The sequence below is a fragment of the Scyliorhinus canicula genome, chromosome 6 (assembly GCF_902713615.1).
Source record: "Scyliorhinus canicula chromosome 6, sScyCan1.1, whole genome shotgun sequence".
Taxonomy (NCBI): Eukaryota; Metazoa; Chordata; class Chondrichthyes; order Carcharhiniformes; family Scyliorhinidae; genus Scyliorhinus; species Scyliorhinus canicula.
Genome location: NC_052151.1, coordinates 86085098 through 86105984, shown reverse-complemented (window position 1 = coordinate 86105984; position 20887 = coordinate 86085098). Strand labels below are relative to the sequence as shown.

General features: G+C 43.9%; 2 protein-coding genes across 5 annotated transcripts in view; one reads left to right on the top strand and one right to left on the bottom strand.

Annotated features, from left to right (window-relative positions):
• Positions 1-17794, bottom strand: part of LOC119967288 (zinc finger containing ubiquitin peptidase 1) — a 37145-nt gene extending 19351 nt beyond the window's left edge. Inside the window, exons 1-5 of one of the 4 annotated variants that reach the window (XM_038799619.1) lie at positions 17665-17794; positions 14323-14390; positions 12899-13571; positions 6845-6955; positions 3159-3268 (exon numbers count right to left, since the gene is read on the bottom strand). In XM_038799619.1, coding sequence (XP_038655547.1) covers positions 3159-3268; positions 6845-6955; positions 12899-13544 — 867 coding nt within the window. In that variant the 5' untranslated portion in view covers positions 13545-13571; positions 14323-14390; positions 17665-17794. Of the gene's footprint in view, positions 1-3158; positions 3269-6844; positions 6956-12898; positions 13572-14322; positions 14391-17518 lie in introns of all 4 variants that reach the window. The other 3 variants (XM_038799618.1, XM_038799620.1, XM_038799617.1) reach the window with 3 other exon arrangements.
• Positions 17795-17953: 159 nt separating this feature from the next.
• Positions 17954-20887, top strand: part of kpna5 (karyopherin alpha 5 (importin alpha 6)) — a 55604-nt gene continuing 52670 nt past the window's right edge. Inside the window, exon 1 of the mRNA XM_038799621.1 lies at positions 17954-18081. The gene's annotated coding sequence lies outside the window, so the exon portion shown is untranslated. The remainder of the gene's footprint in view (positions 18082-20887) is intronic.

Genomic DNA, 20887 nt, shown 5'->3' with positions numbered 1-20887 from the left:
TTCCGGTGCCTGTTCGGGGAGGCTGTTAGGGGAATTGAACCATGCTGCTGGCCTGCCTTGGTCTGTTTTCAAAGCCAGCGATTTAGCTCAGGTTGTGCTATTACACGAGCTAATGGACAGCAAGGACCGCCCTGAATGTAAGATGTTTAGGCTGTTCACAAAATAGATCAGCATCACTAAATATAAGCGTATCTAAGGCAGATCTGAAATTTGTAGCATAGACAGAGTGGCTCGAGAAAAGGTACAAAGAAGAGCAACAATACTAGACTGACATAGCCGAAGATTTTCAGATAGTGGCAACTAGTTGAACTGTGACAAGCAAGATAACATTAGACAGGAATTGAAGAATTTGGATTGGGTGCGGCTGTTGGAGGGTAAATCAACATCGGACATGTGGGAGTCTTTGAAGAGACAGTTGATTAGGATTCAGGAAAGTCACGTTCCTGAGAAAACTAATGATATGTATGGGAAGTTTAGGGAGCCTTGGATAACGAGGGACATTGTGAACCTCATCAAAAAGAAAAAGGAGACCTTTGTACAGTCTAGAAGGGTGGGGACAGTCGAAACTCTTGAGGACTATAAAGAAAGTAGGAAGGTAGTTAAGCGGGAAATCAGGAGTGCTAGGAAGGATCATGAAAAGTCCTTGACAAATAGGGTTAAGGTGAATCCCAAAGTTTTTTTATTTATGTGTAAATAGCAAGAGGGTGGCCAGGTAAAAGATTGGATCACTTAAAGACAATGGGGGGAATCTATTTATTGAGCCAGAGGAAATGGGCGAGGTACTAAATAAGTACTTTGCATCAGTGTTCACCAACGAAAAGGACTTTGTGGAAGATGATTCTTTGGTAGGTTGTGTGGACAGTCTGGGTCATGTTGACATCAAAAAGGAGAAGGTATTGGGTCCTTTAAAATATATTAAGGTAGACAAGTCTCCTGGGCCGGGTGGGATTTATCCCAGAATACTGAGGGAAGCAAGGGAGGAAATTGCTGAGGCCTTGACTGACATCTTTGTATCCTCATTGGCTAGGTGAGATCCCAGAGGACTGGAGATTAGGTAATGTGGTACCGCTGTTTAAGAAAGATAGCAAGGATAATCCTGGAAACTTTAAGCCGGCGAGCCTCATGTCGGTAGTAGGTAAATTATCGAGAAGATTCGCAGGGACAGGATTTATACGCATTTGGAAAGAAATGGACTCATTAGCGATAGACAGCATGGTTTTGTGAAGGGGAGGTCGTGCCTCACTGACTTGATCGAGTTTTTTGAGGAGGTGACAAAGATAATTGATGATGGGAGGGCATTGGATGTTGTTTACATGGACTTCAGTAAAGCATTTGACAAAGTGCCTCATGGTAGGCTAGTACAAAAGGTGAAGTCACACAGGATCAGAGGTGAAGTGGTAAGATAGATACAGAACTGGCTTGGTCACAGAAGGCAAAGGGTAGCAGTAGAAGGGTATTTTTCTGAATGGAATGTCGTGACTAGTGGTGTTCCACAAAGATCTGTGCTGGTGCCTCTGTTGTTTGTAGTATACATAAACGTTTTGGCGGAAAATGTAACTGGTCTGATTAGTAAGTTCGCGGGTGACACCAAGGTTGGTGGAGTGGCAGAAAATGTTGAAGATAGAACACAACAGTGCAGAAGGAGGCCATTCGGCCCATCAAGTCTACACTGACCCACTTAAGCCCTCACTTCCACCCTATCCCCGTAACCAAATAACCCCTTCTAGCCTTTTTGGTCACTAAGGTCAATTTATCATGGCCAATCTACCTAACCTGCACGTCTTTGAACTGTGGGAGGAAACCAGAGCACCCGGAGGAAACCCACACAGACACGGGGAGAACGTGCAGACTCCACACAGACAGTGACTCAGCAGGGAATCGAACTTGAGGCCCTGGCTCTGTGAAGCCACAGTGCTATCCACTTGTGCTAAAGTGAAGCCCAGGATTGTCGGAGTATACAGCAGGACATAGATACATAGACATAGAACAGTACAGCACAGAACAGGCCCTTCGGCCCTCGATGTTGTGCCGAGCAATGATCACCCTACTCAACCCCACGAATCCACCCTACACCCGTAACCCAACAAACCCCCCCCTTAACCTTACTTTTAAGGACACTATGGGCAATTTAGCATGGCCAATCCACCTAACCCGCACATCTTTGGACTGTGGGAGGAAACCGGAGCACCCGGAGGAAACCCACGCACAAACGGGGAGGACGTGCAGACTCCGCACAGACAGTGACCCAGCCGGGAACCGAACCTGGGACCCTGGAGCTGTGAAGCATTTATAAGATAGGTTGGAGACTCGGGCCGAGAAATGGCAAATGGTGTTTAATCCAGACAAATGTCAGGTAATGCATTTTGGTAGGTCTAACATAGAGGGGAAATATGCCGAAAATGGCAAAACTCTTGGGAATATAGAAAGTCAGAGAGATCTGGGCGTGCAGGTCCACAGATCTTTGAAAGTGGCAACACAAGTGGACAGGGTAGTCAAGAAAGCATACAGAATGCTTGCCTTCATTGGACAGGGCATCGAGTATAAAAGCTGGTAAGTCATGCTGCAGTTGTATTGGACCTTGGTAAGGCCGCGCTTGGAATATTGCGCACAATTCTGGCCACCGCAATACCAGAGCGAAGTGGAGGCTTTGGAGAAGGTGCAGAGGAGATTTACCAGGATGTTGCCTGGTCTGGAGGGTGTTAGCTATGCGGAGAGGCTGAATAGACTCAGACTGTTTTCATTAGAATGACTGAGATTGAGGGGTGACCTGATAGAGGTCTACAAGATTATGAGGGGCATGGATAGAGTGGATGGGCAGGTACTCTTTCCCAGGTTGGAGGGGTCAGTCACCAGGGGGCACAGGTTTAAGGTCTGTGGGCAAAGCTTAGAGGAGATGTGCGAGGCAAGTTTTTTTTTTGTTGCACAGAGGGTGGTGAGTGCCTGGAACGCATTGCCAGGGGAGGTTGTGGAAACAGATACATTAGCGGTGTTCAAAAGTCATCTTGACAAACACATGGATAGGATGGGTATAGAGGGAAACGGTAGAAGGATATGCTGAGGGTTTTGGCCAAGGTTAGTATCATGACTGGTACAGGCTTGGAGGGCCGAAGGGCCTGTTCCTGTGCTATTTTGTTCTTTGTAAATTTTTCTGCAAATACCTGAAGTTTTTGAAATTCGTCATGTTCTCTTTTGGCTTCAAAACCTTTTCTTTTCTTTTCTTCCTCTTCCTGAAGCCTTTGGGCAAATTGACGATCAGCCAGGACACATTCTGGAGACAATTCAATGAAGAAACACAGTCACAATAGAAATATTAAATATATATCTAAAAATACTTAAGTAGCGCCAAATGTTTAATAAATTTATGTACTAGCTTTACAGCAATGCTTACATCCCATGAAAGAATATATATTAAAAATAACCTGCTTTCAAATAATCAAGTTTATATAAACTGAGGTACTCCATTAATTGTTCCCATAAATCAGAAGCAGCTGTTTTATAACATTGTTTATAGTCCACAAAGATCATATTATCTCATTCAGAATGCTTTTCCCTGCCTTCTTATACTATCATTGAAAATTTATATTTAAATAAACTGCATCTTTGAACACTCTGCTTCTTACAAAACAAGGAGCTCAATCCATCCTACCAGAAAGAATTTGTAAAACAAAAACCTAAAATTTGACAATTATTTCAACAGGAACTGAACAGAACAATCAAATCAGTTATGGCTACTGAGATTTCGAACACCAGGCAGTTTTCCAACTGGAAAAATGCTCAGACGTGATGGGCCTTTGGCCTTGTCGTAGTGCGAGTGAGGTAAATATAGGTGTCGAAGATGAGTAAGCAGTAAACTCAGCCGGACAATATTTGAACCTGCTTGAATGAATAAGTGGGGAAGAGGACAAAGACACCGATAAGGGAGTAGAGGTTATGTTATAAGGTTTCTTAATGATTAGTTGAAAGAAATATAGACTAATTCACATATTGATGTCAGGTCTGACAGAGGTCACAGAGGCAGCTGTGGGGGGCCAAGGGGCGGGATGGAGGCAGTGCAGAACTGAATTTCACCAGCATCCACATGGAAACTGCACATGTCACTAGGAGCAGCATATAGATGAGGAAGTAAAAGGGGAATAAAGGTAAAATTAAATCCATGAGGAACTCTGGTGGTACCGGTGCTGGGACAGGAGGAGAGGTTATTGCTGCATGTGCACTGGCTGTATTCAGATAGGCAGGATTGGAACTACACAAGGATAGTTCCAAGGAACTGGCCAAACTAGTTGAGACAATGGTTTCTTATATCATAGTGCTACAGGAGGACAAGATGAAAGGAGAAGAATTATGCACTGTGGTCAAGATCACAAAAGAAACCATTTATAATTTTCCCCAGGCTGGTGGTCTTGATGTTTTCAACTGGGCAGAAGCTGGACTAAAAAAATTTGAACAGGAGCTTTTGGCATAGAGCCTCAAAGCAATGTCACATTCCAATATCTTATTATGAGTAACAGGATATTAAAATATGGGTGAGATGAATGGAATGAAGATGAGCTTCATAGAATCATAGAATTTATAATGCAGAAGGAGGCCATTCGGCCCATCGAGTCTGCACCAGCCCTTGGAAAGAGCACCCTACTTAAGCCCACGCCTTCACCCTATCCCCAAAACCTAGTAACCCCACTTAACCTTTTGGACATTAAGGGGCCATTTAGCATGGCCAATCCACCTAACCTGCACATCTTTGGACTGTGGGAGGAAACCGGAGCACCCGGAGGAAACCCACACTAAACCCACGCAGACACGAAGAGAGAGTGCAAACTCCACACAGACAATTCCAGGCTGGAATCAAAACCGGTCCCTGGAACTGTGAGGCAGCAGTGCTAACGACTGTGCCGCAAATGTGATGATGGCAGTTCTGAATGGGAGGGGTGATGCCTGAGAATAGGGAGCTATGAACAAGATCAAACATGGTGGCTGGTGAAGATAGTTCAGTGCCAGGGTTTTGATTGGCAACAAGTAAAGGGAATGTGAAGTAGGCATAATTGGAACAAATGAGTTTAGAAAGGACGGGATAAGACAGGAAAGATTAGAGGAGATGGTTCATTATGAAGAAAAGAAGCTATGGGTTATCATTGATGAGGAGAATGAGATGCAATTGGTTTCTAAACGATAATAAAAGATCTTACAATTAAGCATATTGATGGTGTGCTTTAACAATAAGTAACTATATGAGGAGAGTTCAAATTTGTATTTTTCAGGCTGATGTAGGCTGTACTCGGGAGACCAGAAGAGGCAGGAGACTTGAAGCTGAAGTTTACGCTTGGGCTGAGATTCCTGCCCCATTTTCCAGGTCTGTGGCGAGTATGCCTTTGCTTGGCCGTTTCACCCCGTAGCTTTTTAACAGCAGTCAGGCCTTCAATTATCTGGAGGTGAAGCACTGCCCTCATCTGAGAGGAAGCCCCATTACCAAGAGCTGCAGGCCAAACAAATAGATTTTGGCAGTGACCACTGCTGAGACAGCAGGTAGTCCCAGAAAAGGCAGTGCAGTGATGGGAGTTGCATTTAAAGGTAAGTCTGTAATTTTGCTGGGGCCAGGCTGGCAGACCCCGTCAAAAGGGAGGAGGGGGGGGGGGGGGGGGGTCCAACAGAGTTGTCACAATGAGTAAAGAACCATAGGACAGTTCCTTGCAAGATAAGGATGGAGTTTTTCCAAGAGTTGATAGTGATGGCAGTGGGATGAGTGAAAGGTAAGATAAACTATCTTCAGTGATTAAGATTTAGACAGTGGAGAGGTCACAAAAGCTGACAGGACCAAAGGGCTGATTATGATAGTGGACGACAAGGTTTGAGGAGTAAGATTATAAAGAAAAGGAGGTATGGGGTTAAGGCATTTAAGTGTAGATGGAAAATCACCAAGGATGGAGATTTACTGGACCCAGGGGCTAAATGAAACTAGCTGGGCAGCACGGTAGCAAAAGTGGATAGCACTGTGGCTTCACAGTGCCAGGGTCCCAGGTTCGATTCCTCGCTGGGTCACTGTCTGCGTGGAGTCTGCACGTTCTCCCCGTGACTGTGTGGGTTTCCTCCAGCTGCTCCGGTTTCCTCCCACAGTCCAAAGACATGCAGGTTAGGTGGATTGGCAATGATAAATTGCCCTTAGTGACCAAAAAGGTTAGGAGGGGTTATTGGGTACGGGGATAGGGTGGAAGTGAGGGCTTTAGTGGGTCGGTGCAGACTCGATGGGCCGAATGGCCTCCTTCTGCGCTGTATGTTCTATGTTTTATGTTCTATAAGGTTGGCTTTAGAGGACAGTATTTTAGAGGGAAGGAAGAGGCATCCTAAGGAAAAATTGAGAGAAAAACAGGGAATATGCAAGTTGCAACTTTCAATGAGCAGTATGCAACAACCTGGCGATTTGGACAGGGTAAGTGATAAAACTTGCAAGATTTAAAACACAACAACATGCTCCATTCTGACCTTGAACATGCCTTAATACAAAGCTCAGAATACATAAAATGAAAACATTAAAAACCATAAATTTGAAATAAAGCAATAATACAGTATTCTGAGTACTATTACAGCAACATGCAATATGTTTCACTTGCATAATAAACATCTGCAAAGGCTTTAAATAGGGATCAATTCAGAATCAAGCAAGAAATGGAAGAATTCTATTGGAGGTAATCAATAAACAGAAATAAATTGTGTGGAAACTTTGCAAACGTTCAAAGTGCCTTTGAGTGTCAAGAGCTGACACGTTGGACAATAAAATTAATATGCTTGATTAAACCAGTAAATAACAGCTTTTCACATTCTAACCTCGTTGCAAAGAGTAACAGTGTATTACCTTCAGCTCTGTTCTCAGCTAAATGCAACTCCACATGTTCTTGCAATATTTGACAATTTCCAAATACCAGTTTGCACATGGGACATGGATATAGTCTCTGCTTTCCACAACCTAATAAACACAAGGTGGAAATTAAACTCCAGTCAAGAAATGCAAAATATTAAGCTTTTAAAAAAAAATAAGATTGAATTAATTATTTTATGATGTGCTATAAGGAGTTGCCTTGTCCTGCTGTTTTTTTGTATACGTGGGAAGAAATACACACAGTGTGGCACTGAGTTCACTTTGATGGTGTGCTTAGCTGAGGAGTTTGGTAAGTGAAGTGGTACTATTCAGGTATTTTGAAAACAAGTGAGTCCAAGGAGTAAGAGACAGCAAGACCTGAGGGCCGAGGTCTAGAGACATAAATTAAGTGATTGATTGGTGAGTTTTACAATATATTTTCAACCTAACTAGGCGGAAAAATGGAGTTGAATGGAGAGAGTTTAAATTAGGACCAGGAGACACAAGTACTGTATTAAATTTAGAGCTTAGTTGGTTAAACTACTTGGCAGGAAAGGTGATGGGTTGCAGCTGCAGTACATGGGATCTGGTGGACACCAAGGTGATGTGCAGCAACCACAGCTCAAGGACGTATGGTTCAGATTTGATAAGCTGAAATCAGAGCTTCGGACACTATGATTCATCAGAAAAGGAGAAAGTTAGCTGGACAATTTGTTCTAGGAGAAAGTCATATCACTCGAGTTAACAACTTCAGATTTGCTCTGTAGTCAGGTAAAGCGGAGGACAACTAGCATGAGGCAGATATGGGGGTCCGGAAGTTAACACTGGAAAGTCCCAGCTTTCAAGTATTTCACTCGAGGGTTTGATTTGAAGTTGCGGGGGTTGGCCATTTTGTTAAACAAAAGGACAGGGATTGTGGGGGCCAGGGAAGTGCAGGACCCGGGTGGGAGTGGGAATACGTGATAGTGAGTGGTGTGTTTGAGGGGATGCTGGTTATGCTAGTCAACATGTATGCACCCAATCGGGATGTCGCAGGGTTCGTAAAGAGACAAAATCCTGGACTTGGATACATACCGATGACGAGTGGAGATTTTAATTGTATGATGGAGCTAAATGTGAACAGGTTGGGCACCAAGTCAATGGGAAGGACACGAATGCAAAGGAGTTTATGGAACATACGAATGTGGATGATCCGTGGAGTTTAGGATGCTGGGTGGGGAAGGAGCACTCCTTCTTCTCGCACGTGTACAAGGTGTACTTTGGAATTAATTTCTTTGTAGTGAGTCAAGTGGTGCTGATGGGGGACGTGGGGGAAGAGTATGCAGGAATCGTGATTTCTGATCATGCGCCACATTGGCTGGAGCTGAGGCTTAGCTCGGGGCAGGTTCAGAGGCCGGAACAGAGGCTGGATCTGGGTCTTTTGGCAGATAAGGGGTTTGGCAAAAAGGTGAAGCTAGCGATTGGGGATTAAGTGGAGCTTAATCAGAATGGGGAGGTGTTGGCAGCCACGTTCTGGGAAGGCGTTGAAGGCGGTGGTTCGAGGGGAGATTATGTCGTTCAAGGCGCCTAGGGATCGGAGGAGGAGCATGGACGACTACTGTCGATAGTTGAGGTGGACAGGAGGGCACCACCTTTTCAAGAGCAATTAGGAATGAGAAATAAATGCTGGCCTAGCCAGCAATGCTCACTGCCAGTAAAAAGAATATATATTTTTTAAAATTCTGATTTTAAGACTGGCAGCAGGAAGGCCCAGGTGATTTTCATGACTGGGCCTATTACATACTGCTGGTTGACTTCCTAAGGGTCTTTGCTGTGAGGAAAGAGTTGAGTAAATTGAACCTAGAATCTCTGGAGTTTAGGAGAATCAGAAGTGATTTCATTGAAACATACCAAGATTATGAGATGGCTTGACAGGGTGCTGAGAAGCTGTTTCCTCTGGCTGGACAGTCTAGAAGGGGACTTACTCTCAGAATAATGGGACTGAGATGCAGTGGAATTTCTACATTAAAGAGGACTGTGAGTATTTGGAGTTCTGTACGCCAGAGGGCTGTGAAGTACATTCAAGACTGAAATAAGATTTTTGTTACGAAAGTCTTACTCTGAAAGTAAATTTAGCCTCTATATATGGAGGTGAAACTTTTGTTATTAAGCTTCTTTTAAGTGGAAAGGAATAGTTTAGAACGCTTCACAGAAATGGTTTACTGTCCCACACTTGCTGACACCCTCTATCAGTTTTCGAGATTTAACAGGAAGCCAGACGACTGATGCCACCTACAGGACACACTGTAGAACAAGCAGCTCATTGTGATGCAGACTCTACTCCAATACAGTACAAGTAATATTAAAATCGGTAAGAGCAACATTATAGCACTGCTCCACTGAAAGCAATGTGCTGCAGAACATCCTGGGGGTACAATTAAACATATTCTAGCAACTGGACTGGAAAAGCAGTGAAAAATAACGATCTTGGTCAGGAAGCGATCAGTTTTAGGAACTTTAAAAAAAAAATTTAGACATAGCCGGTCAGGCATATTTGCATTTTTCGACAATAGTTTATGAGTGCGTATAATGACTTTAACATAATAAAACATCAGTGGTTAGCACAACCGCCTCACGGCGCTGAGGTCCCAGGTTCGATCCCGGCTCTGGGTCACTGTCCGTGTGGAGTTTGCACATTCTCCCCGTGTCTGCGTGGGTTTCGCCCCCACAACCCAAAAATGTGTAGAGTAGGTGGATTGGCCATGCTAAATTGCCCCTTAATTGGAAAAAATAATTGGGTAATCTAAATTTATAAAAAAAAACATAATAAAACATCCCAAGAAATTTCCACAGGAGCATTATAAAACAAGATGTGACACCAAGCTACCCAAGGAGATATGGCAGATGACCCAAAGCTTGGTCAAAGAGGTGTGTTTAAGGAGCGTCTTAAAGGAGGACAGTGAGGAGGAGAAATGGACTGGTTTAAAAAGAGAAATCGAGAGATAAGGCAGCTTAAAGTGAGGTCAGCAATAGAGGATCAATCAAAGTCAAGGATGCACGTGAGGCTCGAATTAGAGCATCGTAGATATGCAAAAGGCTATATTAAAGTGACAGGGAGGGGCCTGGCTATAGAGGGATTTGAAAACCAAGGATGTGAATTTTCAAATCAAAGCTTCACCAGGAGTCAGTGGAGGTTAGCAAACGCAGGCGATCAGGATTTGGAGAGAGTTAGGACACAGCCAGCGGACGTTTTCATGTTCTCAACTTTACAGAGAGTAGAGTGTGGGAGGCAGGCCAAGACGGTGTTTAAATAGTTATGCCTGTAGGTGACAGCGGCATGGATCAGGGTTTCAGCAGTAAAGAGTTGTGGCAGGGCAAAGTTAAGAGATGTTATGGAGGAGGAAATAGACAATCTTACTGAGCATATTTATACTGATCACTAGATCATCTTAAGATCCAAATGTAACAGAGTTTTGCACAGAGTGGTTCAGCTTTAGACAGTTCCCAGGAAGGGGACTGAGTCAATGGGAGGGAAAGGAATTTGTGGCAGGACCCAAAGACAATCTCTTCAGCCTTCCCAGTATTTTACTCGGGAGGACATTCCTGCTTATTCAGTAGAACGCATGTGGAAATTAACAGTGTTTTTGGATGATTTTGCCAAGGGGCAGCACTGATGAGAAATAGGAGGAGGGGCAAGGTTAAATCCTTGGGGATCACCAGAGGTAAGGGTGCGATTCTCTGGTGACAATTAGATAGATTAAAATGGAACCAAATGAGGTCAGTTCCCCCCCCCATCTGGATGTTTATGGAAGTACAGTGTGATCAACTGTGTCAAAAGCTGCAGGCAGGTCGAGAAGGGCAAGGAGGGTTCGTTTACCTTTGTAACAGTCATACAGGGTGTGACTTTTATAAGAATTTTCAGTGTTAGGGCAGAGATGGAAACCCAATAGGAGGGATTAAGCAGGGGTTTGGGAGGCAACACTAGTCAAGAACTTTGGAGAGGAACGAGGGGTTGGAGATGGAGCAGTAGTTTGCGAGGACAGGGGGGTCAGGGGTTAGGTTCTTGAGGAGAGTGGTGATGACAGCAGATTTGAAGGAGAGAGGGATTATGTGGATGAATGTTATTGTTTAAAATATTTTTGGGAATATAGTGGTATTCTGGAAAGAAGGCTGTGTGTGTCTTTGATTAATTAAACTGGGGAGAGGTTAATAGATAGTTTGTCCATGGGAACTGGGAGGTAAGAGAGATAAAGGTGTTAGGTATGTATTTATGCATGTAGGCATTTGTGAGGAGAGGTTATGTGGATGTTGAATTTACAATAGGTTGGATTTTAAATTTGCATTATGAGATAAGCAGTGACCTGACTTTTCCGCTGTTGAATTTCGAAGGGAAGTTCCGAAGTATCGTGGTTTCATAAGTAAACAGGGGAAGGTATATTAAATGTTACTGACCCGAAAGTGGAGGCAATAGGAAAACATGAAAAAGTCTCATATTTGGAAAAGTGGAGTTCAAAGAGGTGTCCGAGAACAATGGAAGGGAAATAAGATATTGAAGAAAAGATGTTGAGCTGAGTTGGTGTGGCTGTGTGGGGGGAAAATGTCCTGTGACCAGGGGCGAAATTCTCCGACCCCGCATGCCGGGGCCGCCGAAACTTCCGCCCCCGCCGTGGCAGAAATTCTCCACCACTCGGGAATTGGCGGGGGCGGGAATCACCTCACGCCGATCGGCGAGCCCCCTGCGGCGATTCTCCGGCCCGCGATGGGCCGAAGTCCTGCCGCTGGGAGGCCTCTCTAGCCGCCGAGGTTTGAACCACCTCTGGTGGCGGCGGGATCGGCGGCGCGAGCGGGCCCCCGGGGGGGGGGGGGGGGGGGGGGGGGGGGAAGAGAGGCGCGGGGCGATCGGACCCCAGGGGGTGCCCCCACAGTGGCCAGGCCCGCGATCGGGGCCCACCGATCGGCGGGCGGGCCAGTGCCATGGGGGCACTCTTTTTCTTCTGCTGCCGCCACTGCCTCCACCATGGCGGAGGTGGAAAAAAATCCCCCAGTGGCATGCGCCGGTGGTGACGCCACCACCGGTGCATGCGCGAACCAGCGAAGGCCTTTCGGCCAGACCCGGCGCCGGGCGTCAAAGGCCGCTGGTGCCCGTTTTGGCCCCAAAGATGCGGAGAATTCCGCACCTTTGGGGAGGCCTGACGCCGGAGTGGTTGGCGCCACTCCCCTACGCCGGGTCCCCCCGCCCCGCCGGGTGGGGGAGAATCCCGCCCCAGATCTGTGCTGGGAGAAGGTATGAGAGTTGTAAATTTGAAGAAGCCATCCAGTCAAGCCAGAAGTTTTTGTTTTCAGAAAATAGTCTGCTTCTGAACCTTTTTTTTGGATGTCTACATATTTCCATAGTGGAAATATTTGAGGAGTTGTGTGGTACACCTTTAGTAAAGTGATAGCATCTTTTCCTTGGGTAATATTACTGGATTTTTATAGTCAAAAATCTATAAGGAGGTTTTTGCGAAGAAGATAGTTCACTGGTGTGTTCTGACCAAGTGGGCCTTTTAGGGGTCGTTCTGGAAGACTGTTTTAACTATAAACTTCAAAATTATATGCTTATTTCTGGTTGATAAATCTGTTACTTTTTAAATGCTAAAGATATTATTGTAGTTCTATGATTGTGGAATCAAGAGCTCGTCCTTATTGTTTTCAAAATATAAGAAAAAGGTTTATGATCAGTGAAAACAGGTTTCACTCTGGTTCCGGCATGCTCAGCAAATAACACCTGCTGTGTTCGTACAAGGGCAGAACCCGAGGAGAGAACACAATTAAGAATGTCAGTGAGCATTGGAGCCAGGAAGGGAAGTCAGATGGTCAGTAGTTTAGTGGAATAAGGTTAAGAGAGGAGTTGGGTTATATGGACAAGGTGAGCTGGGACAAATATATGAGGGTAACGCTGTCATGGAGGTCTACCCTGGACATTGATTTTATAAATAGTGACATTTCTTTGTCTCCAAACCGTAGCTCTTAATTCTGATACACTTACACTGCTGAAGATTAGAAGCATTGCCTCATACACATATTTCACACCTTTTTGAGGAGTTTCCAGCAACTCGGAATGCTTGTTTTTAACATGTTCATCTAGATCCTCTCCTGAATTTCCTAATCGGCCACAAAAAGGACATTCCGGGGCATCAAACTTCACAGATTCTTCAGAACTGCTAGGAAGTCCATTGTCTTCTGATCCTCTATGGTTGTTATCACATAGTGTTTTCTCTGTTTGCCTCCAAACCGTTCCTGAAACATGTCCATTGACAGCTCCTGATGGCATTAATCTTTTGGATTCATCCTTTCTGTTTATGTTATGTTTAAATGGTCTCTCACAGCTAGGAGGAGAAGCAGAGCAAGAAATCTCTGGTTTTGGCTCTTCCATCCTGTCCACTTCAAATTCTTTTTGTTCTGGAACAGTTTTATGCTCTAAATGAACTAACTTACTGGTCTGAAATGAAGCATCAAGATCCTTTTCTTTATCAATGGAACAGACTGTCCTGCTATCATCCACAGGTTTCACCTCACTATGGGAGGTCTCTATATGGAACATCAATTCATCATAACTGATTCCTGACAGATTACAGATTGGGCAATTGTACTCATTTTCTTCATGCATTATAAGAATGTGTGTCCTCATGTCTGGTTCTGACAGGCCACTCTGTCCACAAATATCGCAGGTAAACATGTTGGATTACTGACTTGACACACTCAGCTATTTAAGATAAAGAAAAATATCATGAGATCACATATCCATACAATGCAGTGTGTAAATATAAAAAATGTATTCAGTAACATTTATGACGCAATAAATAGGACATGCATAAATAAGAGAGTATACCAATGTTAGCGAGTATACTTCCTTTTAAACATTCCTTGATCCCCATCTGGCAGTTGTGTTGAAAATAAAATGGTTTGTGGAAGCAAAGCCAGTGTAGGTAAATTTCGATGGTTAGATTTGGCTTCACAATAGGATACTAATACAGTCAGATTTATTTTGTGACACCATATTAAAAGAAATCAATGCTACAATAAATCCTGAAAAAATGAATATCCTCGATTGAGTTATGCATGAAATTAGGCTACAGTATTGATTATTCAATTCTAATACCAAATACATTTAAACCATCAGTTTTGTGATTTGTAGTAGTTCAGGCATATGGCTGTCCATGTTAGACAAATGCATTACAAACCTCAGTAATCCCTGCAAGTTTGATACAGCAAATCGGGGTGCTTTCAGTGGAAATTAATAGTTTTGTGTAAAATGAATATTGTATCAGGGAAAGTGAATAGGATCTTGGACAACATGAATACCACCCTATTCACTGCTACACAGATGTCTTATTAATTTAAAACCAATAAAATTAGACTAGTAACAGTCAGAGCCAATTATCAGGCCAATTTGGCTCTGACTGCAAGGTGTTGTGATGGTCAGAAAAGGGGTTAAAAATGGAGTTTTGTAATACCTCATTGCACAGAAACAATAGAAGACCCCAGATGTAAAACTAGGTATTGAGGAGCTTTTCCACGTGACCTGAAAGACCAAGACCAGACAGAGAGGAGACCGTCACATCAACTACAACCAAACCCCAATCAGAACACATAATCAAAAGGTCTGCAAAGTAATTATAAAGTCAACCAGAGGCTGGTTTAACTCAGTGGGCTAGACAGCTGGTTTGTGATGCAGAGCAAGGCCAACAGCGTGGGTTCAATTCCCGTACCGGCTGAAGGCCCTGCTTTCTCAACTTTGCATTTTGCCTGAAGTATGGCGATCCTCAGGTTAATCCACCACCAGTCAGCCCTCCCCCTCAAAAGGGGAAAGCAGCCTAATAATAATCTTTATAATTGTCACAAGTACGCTTACATTAACACTGCAATATACTTACTATGAAAATCCCTAGTGCAGACTCCGTACAGTGACCCAAGCGGGAATCGAACCTGGGTCCCTTGCGCTGTGAGGCAACAGTGCTAACCACTGTACCACTGCCAGCTATGGTCATCTGGGACTATGGCCGACTTTACCTTTAAAGTCATTATTGAAGTTGGTTAAGCATAATTTTACTTTCTAATAAACTTTCTGGAGTTGCTGTGCAAGAATTCTATGACCTTAGATGATCAGATCAAGAGTTAAGGGAGAATTCACTTTCAGATTCTTCAATGAAAATGTATCATAACCGAGATCAATCTTCACTTAACCTAATATCCATACTTTCTATGGGGTTACTGGAAAGCCAACAGAAGAAACTAATTTTTCCTCAGGCTTGTTGGAGGTCAACAAAGTATCAGCTAATATCAAATAACAGTACATATCATGAAAAAGATTTGCATTTATATCACACTTTTTACAACCATCAGAAATCCCAAAGCACTTCACAGCCAACAAAGCATTTTTTGAAATATAGTCACTGTTGTGATGTTGGAAATGGGGCAGCCAATGTGCACACAGCAAACTCCCACTAACAACAATGTGATAATGACCAGATAATCTGTTTTTTTTACATCTTGCTTGAGGGATAAATATTGGCCTGGGCACCAAGGATAACTCCCCAACTATTTTTCAAAATAGTTCCAGGACATTTTGTTTCCTCACCCGAGGCCAGATGGGATCTCTGTTTAATGCCTCACGAGTGATGTATTGCACTGCGTATTGCATTGAAGTGTCAGCCTTGATTTTGTGCTCAAGTCCCAGAGTGGAACTTGGCCATTGTACTGAAAAACTTACATTTATCAAACTTTTCAGATCTGGATTTCTGAAGTAAAAGTGGGTATCTATGTTTAATTAAATAGAAGAACCTTAAATGTATATATTTTTAAATGTCTTAAATAATTCAATCATATGTAAATCTAGACTGCAACAGACATTAAATGCTCATTGCCAGAATAGAGATCTCTTCAAGGTGATCTGGCAACATTTTAGAAGCTTGCAAATGCAGCTTCCATCACCTGAAAAATTATAGATCTCAAAGCCAGTGATCTCTTTCAGCAGGTTGTTCTCCTTTCAAGAATGGTCTGTCTAGAACACAATTTACAGGAAGATAGTCAGCCCTACTGTCAAAAAACAGTTGAAAGTTAAACATACTGTATAATTATAGTTTCCACTGAAAATGCACATAAATAGCTCAGTGTGGCAGTAGAGTTATAGGTAACACTTAAAAAAGATGGTGCAATCTAACAGATGCAGAATTACTGCACAATACAAAAGCAATTGGGCAACAAATTGCCAACAATGGTCATATTCAGTGAAATAATAAAAAAAACAGATACATACAGAACCAACTATACCTTATATCTAACCCATTATTCAGGTTCATCATATATTTGGACCAAGTTGATAATATTTTAACTATACACTGTAGTTAAGATTCATAAATAGCTATACTCCTTACTTTTACATTACCAATTGTAGAACTTTCAAAAATCTACCAAGCAGAATATATTTTTTAATAAATGCAGTGTTGCAATATTGTCCACCTTCTGTTGCTGCTTCAGTATCTGAAGAATTATAATTGAAATTGTTTAATGATCAGTGAACATCCCCACTTCTGAGCAAATGCTCAAGGGAAGATCATTGACAGGGCAGATGAACTGTTTGGGCTTGAGAAAGTACCCCCTAGGAACTCATTTAGTGACACCCAGGGGTTCTTTTTTAATTCTTAGGATGTAAGCATTACTTTTTTGCCCATCCCTAATGGCCCTTGAATTGAGTGGCTTGTTAGGTAATTTCAGAGGGCAGTTATAAGTCAACCACATTGTTGTGATGGGTTTTTACAATAACGTTTGTAGTTTCATTACTATTAATTGGACTAGCATATTATTCCAGTTTATTAACTGAAGTTAATCTCTCCCCAGCTGCCAGGGAGGGGGGTAGATTTGGACGTATGTCTCCAGAGCATCAGTCTGGGCCTCTGGATTACTCGTCCAGAAACATGTTGAAATAGTTTGTGGCCGGCGCTCCCAATTTTGGTTGCACCGAGATAGAACATATAGTGCAGGAGGAGGCCATTCGGACTATCGAGTCTGCACCGACCCACTTAAGCCCTCACTTCCACCCTATCCCCGTAACCCAATAACCCCTCCTAACCTATTTGGTCACGAAGGGCAATTTATCATGGCCAATCGACCTAACCTGCACGTCTTTGGACTGCGGAAGGTAACCGGAGCACCCAAAGGAAACCCATGGGGAGAACGTGCAGACTCCGCATGGACAGTGGCCCAGCGGGGAATCAAACCTAGGACCCTGACGCCGTGAAGTCACAGTGCTGTCCACTTGTGCTGCCCAGATGTTAGTAAGGAGGACTTTGCACAGACAACTGGGTTGGACACGCCTGTCATTTCTGGTCTAGATCACGGCACCGATTTTACTCAGCCTCCTTTTCTTCAAGTAGAACGATCCCAGGTTCTCCATTTGTAGGTAAAATCTCCCATGCCTGGAACCATTCGTGAATCCCCTCTACACCCTCTCAAGGACAGGAACACCCTCCCTAAAAAATATGACAAGAATTGGACATAATCGTCGAGTTGGGGCCTAATCAGAGCTTTATAAAGATTCAGTAATACTCCATATGTCTATTTATGAAACCAAAGACCCTGTGTGCTTTGTTAACTACTTTCTGAATGCGTCCTGCCGCCTGGCCGGGAGAGAGGGGGACTGGACTAACTCACCGTCCAGCCCTGGTGCTATCACCGCGATAGAGGCTTTCGCGTCCTCAGAGGCACTGATTCTGATCTAAAACTATTCTCGACCCGGTCTCTGCCGCCAAGAGCAAGACTCATAACATAACAATCAACTGGAAACTTTTGATTCTGACCATCAAACGGGACTTCCGGTGTTACATCAACATCTGTCCGTCCGCCCGCCAGCGGCCGTCAAGGGCGGGGATAGATCTTATTCACCGCGATGTTACAGCGAAAAGGTTCCCCCCCACCCCAACAACCCCCTAAAAAAAACCCTTCACGTGAATACATTTCATCTGAAAAAGAAATGGGGACAGTTCACACACACTGACTCGCATAAGTGTACATCAACGGAAAGTAGGATATTGCCCACAGAATGAAGTGGGGGGAGGAAAACTTTCACAGATTTCGAGTTGATGTGGGCGCGCAGGCGCAGAGCGTGCGGGTGGCGAGGTGGCTGCTGGGATTGCTGCGCCCGTGCTGCCGCCATATTGTGGGCCCGGGTCTGACCATCGGTGCGCGCGCGAGGGCGAAGCCAGTGACAGTTGGCGGTGAGTTGAGCCTCTGCCGCGATCCATGGCGCCGGCTGCGATCGGCGGCAGCTCCCGTGGTCCCGGCTCCTCGTCACCCCTGTTCGGAGTTTAACCCGGGGCCCCGCATCAGCAATTTGCCGCACAAGTCCCAGTCCGCCCTATCCCCCCCCATCCCCCGAGGGGTGAAGGAGGAGGAAAATGCTCTTTTTTTAACCAACCTTTCAGGTGGAAGTCGCTCTTCCCCCTCCCAACCGCCTCAAATTCTTCCACCGCTAACTTTAAATATATATTTCTGGTTATTGTAAATTGGTAATCGCGATAATACAATTGAGGTGGTAGCCTGCCTGTCTCCCCCATCCCAGCGATGGAGAGTTTGGGGTGGGCTGTGGAGATGAATGATGGACTGGGGAAGGTGTGGGGACGAGTGTGCAGGTCAGGCACACCGTTGACTCTCCAGAGGTATACCACAAAGTTGGTGTTTGAAGTGGAAAAATTGTATTTTGCCTTTAATTAAGTTAATTGGTCATTCTTCAGTGGAAGAGGATTTTAAAATATTCTCTCCTGGGATGTGGGGGTTGCTGGTTAGGTCAGCATTTGTTGCCTATCCCTAATTGCCCTTGAGAAAGGTGTGCAAACCCCCACTGGAATCATGAGGATTACCCGTTATAGCAGGATAGTTGTAAAAGTATCGGATCATATACATTTTAGTTATAGTAGTGTCCAAATTAGAAGGGTAGCACAATGATTAGCACTGCTGTCTCAGCGAAAGGGACCTGGGTTCAATACTGGCTTTGGGTGACTGGGTGGAGTTTGGACATTCTCCCCGTGTCTGCGTGGGTTTCCTCCCACCATCCAACAGTGTTGAGTGGGGTTATGATGATAGGACAGGGGGAGTGAGTCAAAATTGGGTCAGTGCAGACTCGATAGTCCAAGTGACCTCCTGCACTGTAACAGTTCTATGGATTTGAAAGTTTGGGACAGTTCTGCTGCCAGGGATCATTGGAGGGGCCCCCAGGAGGTTTGTGCAACTGGGTGGTATTGAAGCAATTGTGATTTAAAGGCAGTCTGGGGAAGTGGTCACAGACTTCCAGAAACATCCGGAAAGATGTTATGGAGCTCTGGTGGGTCTGAAGTTTGGTACTTTTAAGAAGTCAGGCTCAAGAGAATGGGGCCCAAATGATAAGAACACAAACCCTCTGTAACTTCATATCTGTCGGTTTGTTCAACCCGTCCCTGTAGATATTTGTATCTTTTTACAACATAACCTGTCCCCATTACCAGCTTCTCATGTTCCTGGAAATCGCACACAAATTGATGCCCATTTTTGTGATTTTCACTCCTTGTCTGCTCTAGGAATAGAAGATGTGCCCTTTTTGAACTATTGACTTTTGCAATCTTTATAAATACAGATTTTCATAAACAAAAATTCTGTTTAATGCGTTTTCTAATTACATCAGCAATGATAGTTTTTAAACTGAAATTTCAATTCCAAATAATCCATCCATTCTCTAAACAATCTTTCTTTGAAATAAAAAGATAATCATTTGTTGAGAAGCAGGATTGCTGTTTCTCGTTGTTTAAACAATTTGCAAAACACATTTTTTAAATTTTAGATAAATTGCAGTCTTGCTTAGAGTCATAGATGTTTACAGCATGGAAACAAGCCCATCGGCCCAGCTAGTCCCACTTGCAAGCATTTGGTCCATTTCCCTCTGTGCCCATTCTGCCCATGTAACTTTTTTTTAAGGAAAAAATTGCACCCAACTCTACCACTGCCTCTGGCAGCCCGTTCTGGATGCTCACCACCCTCTGTGAAAACATGTCTCCTCTGGTCTCTTTTGTATCTCTCTTTTCACCTTAAACCTATGTCCTCTAGTTCTAGACTCCTCTACCTTTAGGAAAAGATGTCGACCATTTACCCTATCGATGCTCCTTATTTTATAGGCTTCTATAAGATCACCCCGATGCCTCCTACGCTCCAGGGAAAAAAAGTCCCAGCCTATCCAGCTTCTCCTTATAGCTCAGACCATCAAGTCCTGGTAGCATTCTCGTAAATCTCTTCTGCACTTTCTGGTTTAACAATATCCTTCCTATAATAGGATGACCAGAACTGAATACAGTATTCCTTCCATATGTGGTCTTACCAATGTTTTGTACAACTTCAACAAGACGTCCCAACTCCTGTATTCAATATTCTGACCAATAAAACCTAGCATGCTGAATGCCTTCTTCACCACCCTGCCCACCTGTGACTCCACCTTCAAGAAGCTATGAACCTGTATTCCTGGATCTCTTTGTTCTGTAACTCTCCCCAACTCTCTACCATTAACTGAATAGGTCCTGCCCTGATTTGATTTACCAAAATACATCACCTTCCATTTATCCAAATTAAACTCCATCTGCCATTCATTGGCCCACTGGTCCAATTGGTCAAGATCCTGTTGCAATCTTGTATAACCTTCTTCACTGTCCACTGTGCCACCAATCTGTGTGTCATCTGCAAACGTACTAACCATGCCTCATATTCTCATCCTAAATTATTTTTATATATCATAAATATCAGTGGACCTAGCACTGATCCCTGAGGCACACTGCCAGTCACAGGCCTCCAGTTTGAAACACAACCCTAAACAACCACCCTTTGTCTTCGGTCGCCAAGCTAGTTTTGTATCCAATTGGCTACCTCATCCTAGATTCCATGAGATTTAACATTTTGCAGCAAACTACCATGTGGCACCTGGTCTAAGGACTTGCTAAAGTCCATGGAGATGACGGTGACCGCACTGCCCTCATCTACCTTCTTGGTTACCCTTTCAAAAAACGC